Here is a 21534-nt window from a genome sequence, read left to right on the forward strand (position 1 = left end):
ACTTCAGGTATAAGAGTGCCACATTGCAATTCCTATCATGGAGCACATACCTCAGTCTTGCTTATGACAAGATTGGGAGGGATTAATCCAGTTGGTCTCAAGAGCTTTCTGTGCAGAGTTACAATGCACATAAACCAGAATCTTTTTAAGCTGGAAAAGACCTTTAAAATCATGAGGTCCAAACACTAACTCAATACTGCCAAGTCCAGCACTAAACCATGTCTCTAAGCAGCACATATACATGTTTTTAAAATACCTCCAGGAACAGTATCTCAGCCACTTCCCTGGTGGGTAAAGGTGCCCTAAGTAAGCAGTGCCTTTGGTTGTGGTGTTTCCAATAAGCACTCTGGGCCTCTTTGCTGTTTAATGCTTAGTACTCTTCTCAGTCATAGCATTGCCAGCTCATCCTCTCCCAGGCTATACCCGTCCCAGCTGGATAAAACCCTGTTCTCAGTAGGGAACAGGGTCCTTTGGGGGAGAGGAAAGAAGTGCTGTCAGCAGTCTGGATGTGAATAGACCTCACAGCTAGGCCATAAAGCTTTGGCCCTGCTCAGTGGTTTAGTACAGAATTGTGAGCAGTAGGACTGCTGATACCCCATACATATGTGCACCCTTGTAAGTGCATGCATTTACACCTCACCCACGGTGCACATGCTCTGCCTAGGTCATACCCCTCATGGTACTGGCTGGCTGGAGCTTCCTTCTTGAGGTGGTAATGATAGCTATGGATCAGGCTGTTTTGAAGAGGAAATGAACTGCTGGGGTTATGGTGGGAAAAGGCTCAGATAAGCAAGAGGCTTTATCTCTTTTGATCCACAGGTGGCACAATTTTAAATGGTGAAGGAGGAGCTCCAGGAACTCAGGATTTCTTGAAAAATAAAGGTCAGTAAAAATTTCAGCATGTGATAAAGAATTGTTGCTTGCCAATTACTGTTAAATGTGGAAGTATTTTTTTAAATGCTGTACATAAATCTGCTTACAGCAATCATTATTAGACTGAAATTTCACATCACCATCACATAAGACAATTATATTGACTAGGGCATGATATTATAAGTAATTATAAAAATACCTTTCTTATTATTTTTTTTTTGAAGACCAACTAAATCTGGCCTTGTTTTGTGAATCAATATATACTTTTATAAATGTATATGGGGATGACTATTTTAATATAAGACATGACTTTTGAGAAATACCTTTCAATAGGGATTGTAACTTTAACACCCATCAGTATTCACAACATATGTGTACACAAATATATGTATACAAAGACACCCATTTTATATACATTTGTATCACTGTGACTGACTCTTTTATAGAAACAAAGGAATTTTTATATAAGGACTTTATAGTAGCTGAACTGTAGCCCAGTATATTCAACTTTTGATCACAGAATTGTTACTTAAAATACTAAAACAGCAATGGGTAGAAAGACTGAAACATGTCTGTGCACTTGTATGTATTGAAATGATGCTTTCTGTGAAATAAAAGTTCTTGCAAATAGGAAATTATATTAGCTCATTCAGATGTAGTGTTGCCACATTTAGAGTGGATTGGAAATAACTCTAACATATTCAGTGACTTCTTATTTAGGGGACTATTAGCTACTGTTCAGTACTGTTTCACTACATTCAGTATTGTTTCAAGGGCTTGTAACTTCTAACACAGTCTTTGTGCACCTCTTTTTACAGAACTGACAAGTGTTCAACAAGCTATGTCCAATGTAAATCACAGCTATGAAGATTTGGGAGTTTTATTGAATGAAAAGATTTCAGAACTAGAAAGTATGCTTTCAAAAATGCAAAATATTCAGGAAGAATCGGCCTCAGTGATGCATTGGTTGCAAAAAATGGACAAAACTGCATCAGAATGGGAAGCTGCTCCAACAGATAGTGAAGCAGTTAAAGCCCAAGTTGAACAACATAAGGTACTTTGTGCCTTCAAACAAATACTTTTTCTTGGAGTTATTAGGCAGATGCTATGAAATAACTGATATCTCAGTCTAGCTTTATGTTACAGAGAGCATTTAAATGGTCCTACTAAGCATATTAGTCAGGCTTAGAGCAAATCTGGCAAACTGTGTCAGTGGAATAAAGGAGCACTATGTCAGACAGAATGAGTTTTGCAGGTCAGAAAATGATAATTTTGATGGACAGTTTGAAAAGGTGAGGTTATGCTGATTGTGCAATAAGCTCTTTAATCTCAGTGGTTTAGAGGTATGGAATAGATTATTTTTAATATCTGAAGGGTTGTATGGGTCCAAAAGCTGTTTCTGCAGCTGCTGGCTCACTGATGCTCCACAGACCTCCCGGTCTCTGCAGCTGCAGTGGCTTATGTCTCTTCCAAGGCAGTGTTTCTCTTCAGCAGCCCTGTCATGCTTGTTAAGTTATATAGCTGCACAAGAGCCTCCTTCCCCCTTTATAATTGATAGGAGAAAACCACTGATTCAGCAGAGAGCGTCTGTCCTGTTTCAGCACTGGAGACATATGCTTCCCTAGCAATGAAGGACAATATTTACACTTGTAAGGTTCATCTGGAAAGGGAAATGTAATGGAGAGGGAAAAGTCTTTTCTTGCTTGTGATTGTATATAAACAAAGACAGAATTAGCTTTAACTGAGTTTCTTTTATATTTGGTGGGTCACCCTTAAAAATTAACCTGACCAGCTACCAACTTCCTCAGAGCTGGATAACATTCAATCATAAAATTCAGACTAAGTGTGAAAGAAAACCAGCTCTTTTTTCTTAACAGAGAATGTGCAAAGCTATCATGATCATCTAACCCACAGCGTAGCAACAGAAAAGTATTCACAAATAGTTGGAAAACTGAGTGAGTGCCCAGGCAAGAGTCATCTGATGCACTGGACCTTTTACTAGAAGTTCTAAATCAAGTACAGTTTGTTCAGTGTTTATTTTTGTGGGTTTTGGATAATTAATAAGAAACATTCACTTCTGTCTGCAAGAACAGCATTAATTAGGATTTGCTGGAGTATCTCAGGTTAGAGATCTCAGGTTCTCTTCTGTTAGCATTACACTTAAAACTCTGATTCTGTTTAAACTATGGGTTTAGGAGATCTACATGAAACTGCCTGTGATAGCAGGACTTCTGCTGAGGTAAATGAAGCCACACCACACCCCTCTCTGTCAGAGCTAGCTGGGTTATTTCTGCTGTGATCTGTACTTTGCATCAGTCAGTTTGCCTTCTGTACGCAAATAGATTCCAAGTATATGTGAATATGAAGTGAAGAGTGAATCTTACTTATCTGAATTCTTCTAGTTCTGTCACTTTTTCAAATTAAGCAATAATTATTAATATGGTTTCTATCAGTCAGGTTCTCTCTTCAAAAAAATTTGACTAGCAACATATGTCAATATGGCATATTTTGAGATTCATAGCAGAAAAGTAGTATATATAGGCTAGATAGTTTTTTTTTTATCTTCATGTTTTGCATCTTGGTATTATGGACTGCAAACTTTACCATTCTTCTTTAGTCTCTTATTTATTTATTTTATCACCTAAATTTTCAGCTTTTTGAAACTGAATTAAAGCAAAGTGCAAATAAAGTGCAGGAACTGAAGGACAAAGTTACAGAGCTGTTGGAGAAGAACCCTAACTCTCCTGAGGCACCTAAGTGGAGACAAACGTTGGATAAAATAGGTATTTCAATAAAGCTATATTCTAGCTCAGACTGATTTGGAAATTGTTTTATTATGAGTTTTTAGATTTATTACCAATAACAAGTATTTTTAATACCTTGTTTCCTCTTACCTCTTAAATTCTGTGGAAATAACTCCAATTGCATGTAGATCTGAAGTAATTCCAGTGATGTTCATGGGCTTTGAATTTGTACTAGTGTACAGGCTATAGCCTGACTCCCTGTTTGAGAGGCTTTATCTTTTTCAAACATTGTGCAGCTAAAACTTCACTGGCCAGTTACAAGCAACATATGTATTTTGTTCTTTTTTGCAAAATATAACAGGTTAAGGTAATTCCAATTTCATGTAGAAAATGGTTTGAGTTGTTGGTAGTGGTCTTCTGTGTGTATTTTTCCCATGAAATAGTGACTTTTGGTATTTTGTGGGTTTGGTGCTTTTTTGCTGTTTTCTAAAACTGTATAAATGTTGCTAAAAATTTTAAGAAGCCAATGAAAATAAAGAAAATGACCATGCTTAGGAAATAGATTTTGAGTTACTACAGCACCTAATTGTCATGAGCTTTTAAAAATTGCTTTTATGTTAGTCATATTTTAAATAAATTATAGGTAAATAGCATGGTATGTCAGTCTTGTTTCATGGTGATAGGCATTTCCATTGCTACACCAACAGTAATTTTGAAGCTGAGAATTTTTACAGACTGTCCTGCTTGTAAGTGACACTCTGAAAAGTTTAAGTGGCAGGTAAGGTCTCCAACAGACCCTTGGTAGAGTTGAAAGGGGATTAATACAGAATGAGCAGAGGACTGTGAAGCAGCAAACAGAACTAAAAAACAGGGATGAAAATCAGGGAGAGGGAGAGTTAGCAAAATACCAGAGCTGACTGAGCAAGCACTGACAGTATCACAGAGCAGAAGGGGGAAGTTACAAGATTAAGACTCAAAGGCTGCTCTGGAAGCCACTTGCCATAGTGGAAAAGACCACAGACTGGCGAGGTGTGAACCTAAGCTCACAGAGCGCTTTTGAAATACCTATGAAGTATTCTCATTGCCCATCATTGGGTACCTGGTTTAGATGTTTTAGATGAATGGTTTTAGATTAATGACACAGACATTTGAAAGAGTTAGGCTTTTTCAGAGGGCTGTTCAGAGTTGAAGGCTAATTTTCTGCTTCTGATCCCCCTTGAAAACTTATGAGGCTTTATTATGGAATAAGCAGGGATATTTGTCTATCTAAATCAGGCACCTGAGTTATAACTGAGTAGAACCCTTTGCCTTCTATATCATTTGAGACCAAAGCCTAAATCTGGGGGTATTTCATTTAGTAATATTCTAGCATAATTTTATTACATGTAGAATATTCATTGCTCTAAAAATTCCACACGTGGCTGACTGTCATCCAAGTGTATGTGGGTCTGACTTAAAAGATGCTATTTGCAGAGTCACTGCAATAAGGCATCTGGAGTTAATCAGTACGAAGCCCTATGAGAGGGCTCTGTTTATGTTTCATATATAGTCTGCTGTCTCACAATCCATCTGCTAGAACATGCATGCAATATGTTAACATTATCATTGTTAGATTCCAAATGGAAAGAGCTCAATCAAGTTACATCTGAGAGACAACAAAAACTGGAGGAGTCTTCAAATTACCTGATCCAGTTCCAGACAGCAGAAGCTCAGCTAAAACACTGGCTTGTAGAAAAGGAGCTAATGGTCAGTGTGCTGGGACCATTATCAATTGATCCTAATATGCTGAATACACAAAAGCAACAGGTTCAGGTGAGTAGTACCAACACACATTATCGATTTAAGTTTCTTCTGCCTTTTTGGTATTAGCAAAGTACTATTTTGCATCTAGAGCAGAATGTGGTTAGTATAAGCCATTAGATTTGTTTATCTTTAGGTATCAGCTTACATCATACTTGACTACAGTAATCACAAGAAAAAATTACCATAAGAGTGAAAAGAGATCAGAACAGGTATAGAAAAATGTTGAGGAGACGTTGATCAATATCAGTATTGTTTAAAAAGAAGTATTTGAAACATGAACTACGATCTAATAGTATGTGAAATACTATGACTCAATATTGGTTTGTAAGTGCTTCAGAAGTCTAGACAGATGGTATAAGACTATCATGTATCACTTCACAGTCCTTAAAAGTTCAACCTAATTGACTTAGAAAGGGTTTGGAATGTGCTGTAAAGTAAAACCATTATATTTGTCCCTTCTTTTGCAAGCACTGTGACTTACTGTAAAAAAAAATTTTAAAAAAATCCCAAAAAACAACAAAAAACTCATCAAAAAAAACAACTGAGAACCAGTGATATAAACTTAAAAGGTCTTACACTACACATCCAGTCATTTGTGAATTAGCCAAATAGTCTCTGTTCTATAATAAAACATTGCAATATTGTGTTAGAATACACTTTCTTTGAAGTTCTTTCTTAAGACAAATGTCAAAACTGTCTAGGAAAGAAGACGCTACTTGAAACTAAACAGCACTTACTTTGCTTGCTGTGGTTACTTAATTACCATAGTATTAACAGAATTCATTGTTTACTTGTATCTCCTGGTTGAATTTCTATTAGAAGATGTGTAAATTCATCTCATTTTATTCTGTTTATTTGATGTAGATACTTGGAAACAACACAGTTTATGTAGAAGGCACATTTACTTCACTGGCTTTTAAACTTGGATACACTCAATAATAGAGCTTAGCTACAACAAATTCTACATGATTTTTTGTCAGAAGCACTTTTTTTCTCATGATAAATCCTTTTTTCAAATTCTCTTTTTTTTCCTAGATTCTGCTCAAAGAGTTTGACACCAGAAAGCCACAGTATGAGCAGTTAACTATGGCTGGTCAGGGGATTCTGGAGAGACCTGGTGAACATCCACCCTCACATGAAATTGTAAAAGAACAATTGGCAGCTGTGGCACAGAAGTGGGACAGTCTAACCAGCCAGCTGAAGAAGAGATGTGACCGAATTGACCAAGCCATTGTGAAAAGCACAGAGTATCAAAGTTTACTCAGAAGTCTCTCTGATAAGCTAAGTGCCTTGGATAGTAAACTCAGCAGCAGCCTAGCTGTGAGTACACAACCTGATGCTGTGAAACAACAGCTGGAAATTGCTAAAGAAATGAAGGAGGAAATAGAACAGGAAATGAAGAATATAAATGCAGCACAAGCTCTTTGTGAAGAGCTGTCAACTCTGGTTGGAGAAGAGTATTTGAAAGCAGAACTTACCAGACAGTTAGATGGCATCTTAAAATCATTTAAGGATATCGAGCAAAAATCAGGTTAGTATTTATTTAAAGAAAAACAGTAATTAAGGCATAAAGGAAGGTAAAAGTTTGTAATACAGGTGAACTGAGCCTGATGCCAGTTCTCTTTCCAGTCCAACCTCCAAGCAGTTTTACATTAGAGTTTAGAACAATTCCAATGCCTTGAAAAGGTAAGAGCAATGCTTGGGATCTCTAATGAATAGTTTAGGAGATAACTTCTTGGAGTAAAATAACAAGGCTTTTGTAATGTCTTCCTTCAGGTGCATCTTCACTGAATTAGAAGACCAAAAGAGGATGCTGTTCCTTGAGCTACCAGCTTCATAGGGGCAGAGTATAAACCTAAATAACAATTTTCAGGCAAACACCAGTTAATGGCTTAGTGAAGCACAGTGGTAATTGTATAAAACTGCCTGTGACAGAAAGGGGCTGGTAATCTGCAGCCTTTCCTTACCTTGTGAACAACAGAATTGAGCAAGTAATACATTGCAAGTGATATCATACTTTGTTCTCCCTAGCAGCTTCAGTTTTGGGTTTTTAATTTCCTCTGGTCACGAGGAACTTCAAAGAATCTCTGTAGGAGGATGTATTGTCTGTAGGCCATGACTTAGACACTACTGGGTTATACCACTTAATATTCCCTGTGCTTACACTGCCTAGTACCATGAATCACAATTGTGTGTTTTTTACCAACAAAATCTGCTCAAATGGGATCCATGTAGCCACAGACTGGATAAGCTTACCTCATTTCCTTCATGTCTTATTGCCTTCTGTATTACAGGAATGAGTCTGCCCCTTGTAAGAAGCTTGGTTGTCTGCCAGTCAGACTCCACATACTAAGGACTGGCTTTCTTAAAATTAATGATTATGCATAATACAATCAATATTAGTTATTTTTTTCACTGAATACTAGCAGGTTCTGCTAATGAACCTCTGTGCTGCATTCTCCTTTGTAGATAACCATGTTCAACAGCTTCAGTCAGCATATGCCACTTCTCATCAGTTCCAGCAGATGTCTAAGGACTTTGAGGCCTGGCTGAGCAAAAAGAAAGAAGAGCTGAACCAGGCTCGTCCTGTGTCAGCCAAACTTGATGTCTTGCAATCACTAATTGAAGAACAGAAAGATTTTAAGAAGACAATGACCGATCAGATTACTTCCTATGAAAGAATTGTTGCAGAAGGAGAAAGTATCCTACAGAAGACTCAAGGAGATGACAAAGCAGAGTTACAATCCCAAATCGCCACACTCAAGAATAACTGGGATGAAGTGAATAAAAAGGTAAAAGAAAGGGAAGATAAATTAGCAGATTGTCTGGAGAAAGCCCTCAAATATAAGCAGCATGTAGAAAATTTGCAGCCATGGATAGAGAAGTGCCAAAGCAGCCTGTGTGAATTGAAAGTTGGCATAAACCCTGTTGAAATAGAGGATTCTATTGTTCAGGTGAGGGCATGGCAGAAGGACCTGGATAAACACCACGGGATGGTGGAACTGTTAAATAATTCTGCTGAAAGTTTGCTCAATGCAAGTCAAACAGATAAAGAAATTGTTCAAGAAGAAACTAAGGTGCTGAATCAGAATGTGAAAGTGGTTACAGAACAGTTACATAAGAAGAGAGAGTGCTTGGAAAATATGGCACAAAGATTGAAAGAGTTTCAGGACTCATCCAGGGAAACTGAAAGACAGCTTAAAAGTGCCAAAGAGCATCTGGAAGCTCATGACTCACTTGGACCTCAGTCGTTCAGTAACAAACACCTGACAATGATGCAGGCCCAGCAGAAAGCCTTGCAAGCTTTAAAACCTCACATTGATTTAGCAAAAAAGCTTGCCCAAGACCTGGTGGTAGAAGCTTCTGATTCACAAGGTGTTTCTGACCTCTTACTCCAAGCTGAATCTTTGGAGCAAGAATACACAGCAGTGAAGCAGCAGGTTGAGGACAGGTGCTCATTCCTAGAGACCAAACTTCAGGGAATTGGCCATTTCCAAAACAGCATCCGAGAGATGTTCTCTCAGTTTGCAGAGTTTGATGATGAACTTGATAGCATGGCTCCAGTGGGGAGAGATCTCAAGGTATTGCAGTCACAGAGAGAGGACATAAAATGTTTCATGAAAAAGTTGGAGGATCTTATAATGAATAATGAAAATGCTAATAAAAACTGTAAAATTATGCTGGCCACAGAAGCTGAAGCTTCTCCTGATCTTGTTGGTATAAAGAGAGACTTGGAAGCTCTAAATAAACAGTGCAACAAGCTAAAAGACAGAGCAAAAGCCAGGGAAGATCAAGTGGAGGGTACTATTTGCCGTGTTGAGGAGTTTTACACTAAGCTAGAAGAATTTTCCACTCTTCTTGGGAGAGCTGAAGAACATGAAGAGTCACAAGGTCCTGTTGGAATGGAAACGGAGGCTATTAATCAGCAGCTGAATACATTCAAGGTAGGAAGATTGCTTTCTTCCTATTATAAAGTATTTTACCACAATACAATTTTATTAAACATCATAGTGAGAGGAATTTGTTAAGTGCAGGCCTTCGAAGAGTCTTGTTGCACAGCAGTCTGTTCTGCCTGTATGCCTTTAATCTGTTTTAAATGGGGATCTTACGCTGCAGAGATTTTCTTTGCTACAAGTTGGCAGACATTGGGAATTTTACATCTCAGCTCCCAATTCCTGCATCCCAATTCCCTCTTCACCTTTTTCACTATCTTGTTATCTTCTGTAATCCATTTGCCTTTCTGTTTTGAGAAACTGCATATTGTGTCTATTTGATGGCCATGTATTGCATAACTATCATCTTCACAGTGGTGTGAATTTTAGACTCCAGTGTTAACATACCAGCCCACATTCACTTTGCTCATCTGAGCAGTTTAGGTTTTTTCAGTGTAGATTTCAGCATATTTAGATTTAAGATGCTACTTGCCATTTTCTGTTCTGATACACTGGCCAGTTTTACCTTCTGAATTCCACCCTTATCTAGAAACATCCTAATAAAAAGAAAATAGGCAAAATAATCCCTGTATGATATTGGGATTTTTCTGTAGCATCCTTATCCAAAATGCATTCCAGAGCTTTTGTGTGTAGCTTTTTTAATATGCCAGCTAGCAATCCATGTCCAGCTCAAAGACATGCATTGCAGTGATAGTGAGTGTTAATTGAGCTTTGCTGCTGAAATAACAGCTATTTGCTTGGATTAGGTTACAAGGAATAAATTTCCAGTGCTCACCAGAATGATTTATAAATGTAAGCAGTGTTTGAAAAAGATAATAAATCATAAATAATTTTTCATGTTTGAAAAAATCATAAATCCTAATGGCTATATAGTAGCACTGAATATTCTGTATTGCATTGGTTTCATTCCAATATACTATTGATTCATATGTTTGTATGACTTGTACATTAGTTGACACTTGATGATAAAGCCAAACCTTCATTGCAGGATTTGACAAGCCATGCTGTTAAAAATTTGATGACCTTGGAAAAGAGTCATTACATGGCTGGCCAACAGAGGGTGCATTTTGCTTGTTTAAGCCATATTGGAAAGGCAAATTAAACCAGAAAACTGTCACCTGGGAATTTCAAATGGAAGTTACTGTGAGTTTTGGTGATCTTTGAGAATGCATAAATAGAGACAAAAATCTTGAACAAATAGTTACATTATGAGGAGATTCCATTAGACTGGGAGGATTAAAATCGTATGCCAGTCTATCCTAACAAGTCTATTTCAATTTAAAAGAGAAACAAATGGCCTTTCTTTGTATATGGTTAGTAAAACACTTTAGATATTGGAAAATAGCAACAGCTCTTGCTGTGAATGCTCTTGCTTACATTGACTGTACGGGACTTCAGTTGTAACCAGTTTGGCATCTCTGATTTCACCACTTTTCTTACATTTTCAAACATTAGGTGCAGCTTTGGATCTTTGTTAATACATATTTTACACAATGAATTGTATATGTACAAATATGTATTTTATTATAAAGAAAAATGTTTCTGGAGTGTTACAACCTGATGAGTGGGTGGTAGGAAAATCCAGTTCTTTCTGTGTTGTCCCAGTGTTGTAGTTCATCATTGTGTTCATTGGACACAACACAGCAATTGAGCAGTTTGGGAGTGAGAGACCTGTGCAGATCAGTGGGGTGACAGCATCCCTGGTAATATAAGAGCTTATGTGGTAAGAAGACCAAAAAAAAAAAAAACCCAAAAAAACCAAAAAAAAACCCTGGAGAGACATAAAGGAGAACAGTGATAGCAGCATGTTTATATCCAGAAATCTACTCTGGGATTGTATTCATATGAGATATTTATAAGCTTAGAAATGTGTTTTGCTTGAAACAACTATTTTAGGCCATGCTTTTGCTTATGATTAAAAACACAATGCCATTAAACAGGAGGTGAAGAATGATGAAAAAGTGAAGGGGTTGTTTAAATAAGTGAAAAGCAAATGCAATAATAAAACAGCAGAGTGAGGAGCCTTTGAAGAAAGGAAATAGGGAGACCAGAATGGGAAATTTTACTAAGTGAGAGTGTAGTTATTGAAGAGATACTGATAGCGGGAGGATAGGGATCAACTCTCCTAATGCTTGGTGTCAGTGCTACTGGGGCATATCAAAATTACAGTAAGCAATCTATCTGTTTATACTCTTTGCCCTTCCAGAGAACATTTCTACCTGAGGCGGCAAACTGTAGGGAGACTGGATCCCACAGATCCTGCTCCACTCCTGGTGTGTTTGTGTTTGTTCTCGTGTTTGTGCACGTAGGCAAACACATACAACCTGAAAATGTGGCTGTGCCCACAAAACCACTGTCTGCCTCCCTATGTCTTTAGCTCCTGTGGTCAGCTACAGTCAAATTCAGTTCCTCAAGAGTAAAGCAAAAGAGTTGTTCTTTGTTATATATCTATTAACCTGAAATCTTCACTCTCTTCAGGGAAGGATCTTGTGTAATGGGCCAGAGGTGGTTTTTGTGGTTTAACCAATTTTTATGTACAAAGAGAGCTGTGTGCATCTTCTTGGCATGACATTAAAACACATAGTGTTTTTTAAAAGATAAACTGGCTTTGAGTTGTATTTTATATATATATATATATATATATATATTTAAATGAATATGCATACTTGTTTTATTTATATTTCTTCCTTGTAATGTGCTTATTCCAGTCAGTATAGAGTGTTAAATTGAAAGTAGTCGCCATCAGTGTTAAACTGTAAATAGTTGCCATCGGCATTAAACTATATTTACAGTGCAGTTATAAAATTTACTTTCTATAAATGAAAATTTTCAGAGCAGTTAATTTCAAAGTAGAACCATGACTCTTACTTCACTTCAGGAAGAGTATAATCAAATGAAGAATTAATCTCAATTAATATAAAACACACACAAAAAAGTACTAATTAACTTGGCTTTGTAAGACACTTTCTACCCCAAAGTCTGTATGCAATGTGTAGATTAGTCCTGAAAGGAAATTTCGGTAAATTAGGTTTGTTAAGGTACACTGAGTCTGCCACCATTCTTCAAAAGCAAAACAAAAAAGAATTGTGCAAATGGACTGAGCCAAACACTCTGGGTTTGAGTAGCTGCACAGTGCTAGAATGTTTGCAGTTGGAGAAGCATTTGCAGCTAGTTTATCTCTGAAACAGAGAAAGAACCCAAAGTTGAATTATTTTATGTCATTCTTCTTAGTAAAACCAACATGTCACTGTTACAGCTTTCATGAGTGTGTGGTTCATTTGATTTTTGCTTTTATTTTTGGATTTAAAGTAGATATAGTCATTAGAGGTTGCCTTCTAATTGGACTTTATGGGAATTTTTAGGTAGCCTGAGTATTCCTGCCAATAAGCTTGAACTAAGATTTTAATTGGCTTATATTATAGAACCACAGAATTGTTTAGGTTGGAAAAGACCTTTAGGAACATTAAGAACAATGTTAACTGAGCACTGCCAAGTCCACTGTTAGCCATGTCCCTAAATGCCACATCCACATGTCTTGTTAGTTCTATAGAGGGTGTCAGTCCTCTGGTTTTTGCTTTGAAGGCAAATAATGTTGAAGGCACATTCAGAAGTCTCTCTTTCATTTCTTTTTGAGCTAAGTGTTGCACATCCCATGTGCTGTTTACAAACCCTAGAATAAGATACTAAAATCTTCCCTGGGATTTACTACAGTTAAGGTCTGTATTGAAAAGCAAAGCTAATATAAGCAAGTATGAAAATGTTTTTAAGAAAATTTTTCAAGTGTTTTGAAAGTGACTTACCTGTCAACAAAAGTCTTCAGCAGAAACAGTGAAAAATGTAAAACTATTTTAAAACTGTTAAAATAATTTTGCTGTTGAACAAATACAGACCAATTTCAGCTATACACTTCCCCTACAAAATCATGCAGCACTTTGTGAATTCAGCAGGCATCTATCTGGTTTTGGTTGTTTTGGATAAAAATAACCATGGATGATAGGACCCTTCATCAGAAGTACCTAAAATACTTTTTGCATCTTTGCCATTATAGTATATTCTCTGCTAGAGAATCCAGAGAGGACTATCTGGCATAATCCAAATGGTATATGGCTGCTCACCAGAGAGGAGGAAGAGAGAATTTGTTTTGCATGACCTTACTGTTTTGATAGGTAGCTGAATGTTTATTAAGTAAACCAATAAACATGAAGTGTGGTATGTTTGTATTTCTTGCATACAGTGTATCCTGTTTGCTGCTTAATTCAGAATGCTCAAGCTGATTGTAGTCAATGCACTGTGTTAAGTTTCAGCACTGAGTGCCTTATGCTGTCCTTAAACTGAGATCTGAATTGTCCCTAAAACTGATGGCTGCTGTCACACCAGCAGCTCAGGTCGTTAGGGGTTTGACTTCTGCTGGAGTGGAGCTGCTCGGTCATGGCAACTCCTCCTGTGCTGCTGGCAAGTTACTGTGAGTCGCCCAACCCTTCCCCTCCGTGATTATGAGCTAGAAGTGTAGGTGCAAAGTGTTGAACTGTATTTAAAATATGTCAATTTCCAAAATCGGAATATTTGTCCTGATAGGCTGGTTTAGGGCTCCAATAAATCCCACAGGAAAAATCTTTCAGATTTAGTTAGATTTTTTCCCCCCAATATTTTAATGTTTCTTTCAGCGGGAGCTGGATTCTTCAGGAGCGGCTGCCCTGTCAGCCCTGCGCTCTTGCCTCAGGGCCAGTGACCAGACTGACCTGGACTGAACTTTGCATGTCAGGTGGAGCAATCTGTGACTATTCCAACACCTAATCTAAACACTGGGGGAATTTGGGGGATTTTTTTTTTCTTTTTAAAAGTAATACAGAGGTAAAGTTTCGGTGTAACTTTGGAAAGGAAGCCTCCATTGAAATGACTGCTTCACGACTCGGGGCGATGGCGTGCGGGCGCGGTGAAAGCGCCGCTTCCTTCCCTTGCCAGAGTCTCTCCCGGGAAGGGGTCGGCCGCTCCCCCAGCGCTCCGGAGCGGGCTGCGGCGGGAGTGATGTCACCGCCGGGCGGGCGGCGGAGCCTCCGCGCCGCCTGCCCTCGCCACCCCCTGCGCGGCACCGAGCGACGAGCGAAGGCGCGGGCGGCTGGGCAGATAAGGAGGCGGCGGGGAGGGCCGGAGGGAGGGGAGCCCCCCGAGCGGCGCTGCGGGCGCGGGCGGGCCGGTGGCAGATGTTTGCTGGAGAGCGAAGCGGGGCGTTCCTGGCGGCTGCAGCCGGGCGAGCCGGGGCGCGGGGCGGCCGCGCCGGGCGGGACGCGCCGGCGCTGCGCGGCGGGGGTTTCCCTCCCTCGGCTCTCAGCAGCTGCGCTCAGAGATGAGGAGGAGGCGAGGGCAGCCCGCTAGCTGCAGCTTGTAGCCGGGACCTGCCGAATGTAAACCTGCCGTGCCTTCGGGGAACGCGCCACGCTTGCTCGGCTCTGCAGCTGCCTTAAAGAGCTCTCAAGGATGGCATCGGGAGAATCGGTCTGAAACACTGGTCTTCCGACGGTCTGCTCAAAGGACGCGTTGGCTTGGCTGCTAGAAAGTGATGTTTTCCTGTGGGACTTGTGGAGGCACCGCGAACAAGCCTGTTGCAAGAGGAGCATAAGCTGCCTTTCAGATCAAGAGTATTTATAGCTACTGCCAAAAAAGTAAAGGGCTGTTTTATTATTCTTACTGTTCTGGATTTAACTTATTTCCCCCCACCACCCAGGATTTTCTCCGTGCCTTGGTCAGCACCATACAAGTCACTGTGGATTTTGTCTTTTTACGCTGCCACACCGTGTTTTATTTATAAAGGAGATGGGACCCTGCAAGCCAGATAAATGGATTACAGTTAAGCAGTCATGTACAGAAGATAATGTACTGCCTTCTGTAACACTTGTTCATTTGAAGGCTTGTTTGGGAGATTTCAGATACAGATTCTGACCTGGAAAAGTAAATGAAGCTTTCCACTGAGTATTTGACATATTTGGCTACTGCTGGTTTCTGCTATACTTTGTTTTTCTGTGACTTTGGGACATCTCTGTTACTTTCTTACTGAAGCACTTTATATTTGGGGGGTGGAAAACCTCGTATCCAGGTAAAGTCAAATTTAAACGGATGCACTGATAATGAATGACCTCAGCCTCTTCATATCTTATGATGTATATTTTCGTAACTATGCATCTTATGCAAAGGGCAGGTTTACTATTTCTTCAGATTGCTAGAGTTTTTTAAATGGTTGCCCTGAATCTGTGAAAACGGAGTGAACTTGCGTGAATACTTTCAACATGGGGAAGCCACTTAGCAGGCCAGACTGTCTACGTCAGAATCCTCCATGTGTTGGCAAAGGGGAAGAAGATGAAGATCTAAATATTGAAGACTGCTACGTTCCCCAGAGGTCTATCTATGACACTGTGAGGCTGAATGAACAGATCGATTCAGGCTCCAAGGGCAGCCTCTCTTCGAGGCATTTCACAGACCGGACCTTACCCTACAGTCACAGAACACTGGACATCAGTACTTTGTGCTCCAATGGTGCCCTTACTTCTTCCAGTGTTTTTGAGCTCCGGAGCCGTGAAGCTAACAAGTTAGATGAAAAAATGATCTTTGATGCTCTTAAGCTGAACAGCGATATAATTCGGACAGCTGGGTTACCCAAGGTGAAGTCTCACACCGAAAAGAAGGAGCACAGACGATCGTGGAGAATGCTTGTTCCCCCCAGCTTTCCAGATTACACTAATAGAAGTGAAAGCTCCTTCAATGAAACTGCTGATCTGTCAGAGGCAGCTAGACTGGGCAAATGCAAATGGGGTACGAATTCTCTTACCTCGGAAGAGGATGATTCTGGTTTATGCAGCCCTCCAACAGAAAGGGAAGATAAACAAGATACACCGTTAGCAGGGGAGCAAACTCAAATACCAAGTCTGTCTTCTGCAGAAGATATGCATGTAGTAGGTCAGTTCAGACCGTATATCCCAGCAATTTGCAGAGAGCAGCAAACCCCACTGCTTGCAAGCATGAGTCTCCCTGTCAGAGAAAACTGCAGACTGGCTTTGCATGACATTTTATCCTCTGGAAAAGTAAAACAAAACAATGCCCAGGCATGTGAGAGTGATCAGGAAGAGATGGAGGGGAAATGCTCTCACTTACAAAGTTTCAAAGAGAAAATTCTGTCACATGAAGATCCTCTTCAAGGTGATGGAAGAAGTATTACCCCTGACAAAAATGAAGTGGAAAATGCATATGAAGTTCATGAAAAAACTAAAATACAAGTCACAACAGTAGAGGAGGATTATGTGGATGATGTATCTCTTCATGGAGATCTTTATTACACTAATGCTGCTGTAAATACTAGTGACTTGGATTTTGCAAAATATGAGATTTTATCTGATACGGAGGAATGCAGTGTAGCATGTACAGGCTCAAATGAAATGGCATTTTCTGTTCAACAGCTTGAATTAGACAGTACTGTAAACTGCACAAGTGTTTTCTCAGAGAGAAATAAAGGCAATATCTGGACTACTGGCATCCAAGACACCTTGGATACAGTCTGCAATGGCCTCTTGTCCAACAAGGTAACTAGAAAAGAAATCCATAAATTTGTGAACTATTTGTAGTGTAACCATAAAGATATTTGTTTAAAACTCTTTAAGTTTTGCCATCCCGCAAAATCGTAACTTCGAAAAAAAAATACTAATTAGGTGGATGCAGTGATCAGTGCCATTTGCGCACCACACATGGGGCGTCCAAAATAGGTGAAATAGTCAGTGTGGGAAACGAACTGAGGGCAAAGTCTGAGGGGGTGATTGTTCCTCCAGCTGTTTTGAGCAGGGCTGTTATTGCCCAGCTGGTGCCTGTTGCTCCCGACGTGGAATGCCTGCTCCGTGCTCTGCCTTGCTGCTCGCTGTCTGCGCTGAGTGCGGTCGCAGGCAAAGCCATTCAAGGGCAGCTACGGCCATGTGTTCATGAGCAGCCTTACTCATCAAGGTATAAGCAACAGTATCAGATGGTTGTGGTTTCCAAAGCAGGCAGATTAAAGGCTCGCCGCCTCTTCTGAAAGATGCCTTTTGCATTTGCGTGCCAGAAAGCAGATCTGACGTTACGGTAGTGTTTTACAAGCGCAGGATCTCGCAGTGCTTTGTGAGTGGTGGATGAGGTAAGAGAGTAAGGGAAGCTTTGTAATAAGGAAAGGGTGTTTGTCGGGTCTGTAATTTTTTTCTTCCCACTCTGGTTGAAATCTGAGATACTTCAAGCTTTGTTGCTAAGTTGTTCTGGTAAACTTTAGCCTCAGCAATAATTGTAATTTATTTTAAGCTTCTCTCCACAAAGAATGTGTGCATTTTTAAAGGGCAGATTATGTAGATCAGTCCTCTCTGTGGTAGGACGTTGTTCTCAAACGATGAGACTTTATAGCACATAAAAGAAGAATTTGTTGTTGATTCTGTGTTGAAATATTATTCTGCCTCCTCCTTACCCTACAGTCAAGAAAAACACATGCATTTTCCTTCTAGAAGCAGCCAACTCATTGCACGTTCTCAGTTTTCATGTAACCACAGTCTTGTAGTTTTTAGGATTTTTTTTGTCTGTAGGAACAAATCTCTTAGGGATGCTTAATTTATTTTACCCCTCATGTTTAGTGTATTTGCAGTAGCTGCTAGATTAACTTGTCAAGCTGGTGGAAGTGTGCTCAGCCACCTGAGGTCTGCATCTTTAAAAGCAATCACTTGCCACAGTGTTTTTGGTGCAAAAAGAGGAGAGTTGCTGGTACATTCAGAGTGATCTCTGCTTTTCAGGATGCTGAGAAAGGTTGCTTTGAATGCACTAAGTGTACACCAAAACTGTTACTGAATGCTGCTATAGAAATTGAAGGATTTAGGGTCAAAAGTTGAGCATTCTTTAGCATTGTTTATTCATTGGTTATTTTTCACTGGCCTGTGTAATTAATTCAGGGGCTTCAGGCCATTTTCTGATCTCATTGACACTTGTGTCAGTGCAGCTTAATGCTGCTGAATACAAATGGAGATTTACATTGCTGTTGCTAATGGTAATAATCTGGCTCTGAAAAAACCTAAATACCTGCAGGAGTAAAATAAAGCAAACACAAAACTGCTGAAACTGCTGTTGGGCACGGTCAGAGCCTTGGCAATTAGCAAGAGTATCCTTTGAATGAAAGCCCATTTTCCTGGGTGTCTGTCGGGATACTCTTTCAACAGCATCTGTAGTGCCTCCTCCTCACTTGTTACCATTATAATCTCCTAAACAGATCTTAAAATATCTCTTCCTTCACTGTTTCTTTGACCTGAAACTTTGGCTTTAGTCCTAATTTGGAAAAAATACCCACTTGTGTCTCTTGGTCTGTGCCGTTTTTTGTTAGATTTTATAGATAGACAATTAAACAGATGAGTTTGTCCAGTCTTTCCCCACCCCCCCAATCAGAAATTTTCTTTTTTCAACCCCGTAAACTTTCACCGCCTCTCTTTTTCTCTGTCCCTTTCCTTCCTATCTAAAACTACTCATGGAAATCTATGCCATTTCCCCTTCTGTGATGTACTGAATTTACTCTGTTTAGATTAAGGCTATTCTGTTTAGATTTATTAATGCTTTTTTAGGAAGATCCTGACAAGGAATGGCTTCCTTTCTTCTAGACCCCAGTTTTAAGTAACGTTTTTGTTGCATACTGTCATGTAACCATCATACGCATTTTATGACAGAAGTTACCATGTTTCATGTTTGTCTTTGGTTTCAACTGCAGGTATTCCAGAAAGAAGAAATTGAACCCTTACAAGTAAAACAACAGGAAGTAAATTGGTTGGGTCAGGGCCTTATTCAGAGTGCTGCTAAAAGTACCAGCACAGAAAACCTTGAACACGACCTTGAAGATGTCAACACCCGATGGAAGACTCTTAATAAGAAGGTTATTATCTCGTATACTATCCTGCTTTTGTTGTGTTCTGCCTTTTGATTATTTGCTTGCTGATGTCTTTCAAAATACAGGAAATTAAATATTCACTAAGAATATGAGCTGTATTTGCTTTACACAATCATTTTTTGTAATTCTAAGGATAAGATTTATATTGCTAAAAGCCAGAGGTGTTGCTGTCATTTATAAGGTTTTGCCAAACTTTCTCTAGGTCTGGTCTATACTTTTGTTCAGAAAAGACTCACAGAATCATGAAATGGTTGGGGATCCCTGGAGATCCAGTCCCACTTTCAGTCATGGCTTGCATGTTTTTTCAGTTCGTTGTATTTGCTCATGTACACTGTTGTACCTGCACAGAGCAATGATACAGCCCAGCTTTATGTAACTGGTGGAATGTTACCTTTACAGCACCTTAAGGATTGTATTGCTTGAGACATCAGAAAGCACCACTGCTTTGAAAAACTGGCTGTAGATGTTTTTTGTACTTTTCAGAAGTCTTCCTTCAGCAGCAGCTGCTGTTGGGAATGGAAAGGGTGGGGAGTAAAAATGGTGCTCATCTTCTTCTGCTCACTTCCTGAAAGAGTGATGCAGCAGAACCACATACACCTGAGGTTCACATATTTGCCTTCTCCTTTCCTATTTTTATTTCTCATTGATGGCATTACTGGGCCTTATTAAGAGCTGTTACTTTGAAATCTTGGCTCATTCTTTCTGTAAGGAAAATAAAGACCATTTGAAATGCAAACATCCCATCAGTATATTTCATAGTACTGTAACTATATAAAGCTTGAGTAACTTGTAAGGAATTACTAGAGCAGACTGATTTACTGGGACTCAGTCTGTTATTTTCATTGAATGTCTCCAACCCCAATTCATGAATCCAGATTCATGCTGAATTGTGACATGGTGCTGTTATGAATACTTAAAAAAAAAGAGTATTTATTAGTGATATTGACAATGTTCTACAGCTTTTGACAAATTATTTCTCAGAAATAAAATGAATAGGTGAGATCCTCTACTGTTTTTCAGGTTGCCCAGCGTGCTGCACAATTGCAGGAAGCCCTCCTCCACTGTGGGAGATTTCAGGATGCCCTTGAGTCTCTGCTTAGCTGGCTCATTGATACAGAAGATCTTGTGGCTAATCAGAAACCACCATCTGCTGAATTCAAAGTTGTCAAGGCCCAAATACAAGAACAGAAGGTAAGTGAAATGGTTTCAGAATCTCTCTCCTTCCACTGGATCAATGAGAATAAATTCCCAGTCTTTGGCAAAGCATAGTATCTATTCAAGCATATTATATTACACTGGGGTGTGCTGAGGTGTTTAAAGGAGCCATCTGTTCAAAACTCACGACTTTGTCCAGGACTGGGAGGAGTGCTCATCTTCTTGGATATAAGACAGAGTGATACTGTGCAATCTGAGCTCTGGTTTATTAACATTATCTGGAAAGGATGTTAAAGATCCATTGGCAAAAGAGAAAGCATAAAATCCAGTATTTGGCCATTTGAAAGGTAGGAAGTAAAACCTAGTAGATTTTCACTCTAGTACTACCAAGATAAGATTGCAGATTACAGACTTAAAATCTTGGCTCTTGATCTTCATGTGATCATTGTTGGTAATTAATTGGAATCCCATTGGGAAGTGGCCTGTGCTAATGTAGAAATTCTATCAGTGTCATAAACTTTGGCATGTTTTGATAGTGGTTATAGAAAAAAGAGTGATAATGTAGCTGATAAAACCTACAATTCATGCAGCTGGACTGTGTGGCCCACTGCCACCCAAGGATTTAATATAACGTTATGGCTAGTACAGATTGTTGTCCTGGGATATCTGTGGTGGCAAAATGTTAATGTTACCAAAGGCATCTAGGGAATGGAGGAAGGGAGGATTGCAGAGGCACATTTTTTTTCTTCACAGAGTTAGTGTACTGCCCTAGATTGGTGAACTCAATTGTATCTCATATAAGTGATGAGCCGATTATACAATAGTTTGAGTATCCATTTTCCCATCTCTCTATGTGTCTGAATTACCTCCATAATGCCAAATCTGGCAGGGCATGCAGTTTTCCCATAAATGTTCCTATAAAAAGTAACTTAATTCTAAATAGCTGGATTCTCTCAAGGGTATTATGAAGAACTTTGTGCTCTATGTGTTCACTTTTTGGGCTGCCACACATCCCTACCTCAGAGAATCCAGGGTTGTTGTTTGGGCTTCATGAAGCTTTGGTGTTCTTAGGAAAATAACTGAG

General features: G+C 39.4%; 1 protein-coding gene across 13 annotated transcripts in view; it reads left to right on the top strand.

The window, feature by feature from the left end:
- Positions 1 to 21534, top strand: part of DST (dystonin) — a 290720-nt gene that overhangs the window by 206440 nt on the left and 62746 nt on the right. For all 13 annotated transcript variants that reach the window (XM_041410734.1, XM_041410735.1, XM_041410736.1 and 10 more), the window contains 8 exons: positions 820 to 882; positions 1692 to 1927; positions 3527 to 3656; positions 5230 to 5429; positions 6456 to 6951; positions 7890 to 9364; positions 19119 to 19280; positions 20316 to 20486. In XM_041410734.1, coding sequence (XP_041266668.1) covers positions 820 to 882; positions 1692 to 1927; positions 3527 to 3656; positions 5230 to 5429; positions 6456 to 6951; positions 7890 to 9364; positions 19119 to 19280; positions 20316 to 20486 — 2933 coding nt within the window. The remainder of the gene's footprint in view (positions 1 to 819; positions 883 to 1691; positions 1928 to 3526; positions 3657 to 5229; positions 5430 to 6455; positions 6952 to 7889; positions 9365 to 19118; positions 19281 to 20315; positions 20487 to 21534) is intronic.

Source organism: Onychostruthus taczanowskii, unplaced genomic scaffold (assembly GCF_017590055.1).
Source record: "Onychostruthus taczanowskii isolate IOZ18803 unplaced genomic scaffold, ASM1759005v1 scaffold33, whole genome shotgun sequence".
In the NCBI taxonomy this organism is placed as follows: Eukaryota; Metazoa; Chordata; class Aves; order Passeriformes; family Passeridae; genus Onychostruthus; species Onychostruthus taczanowskii.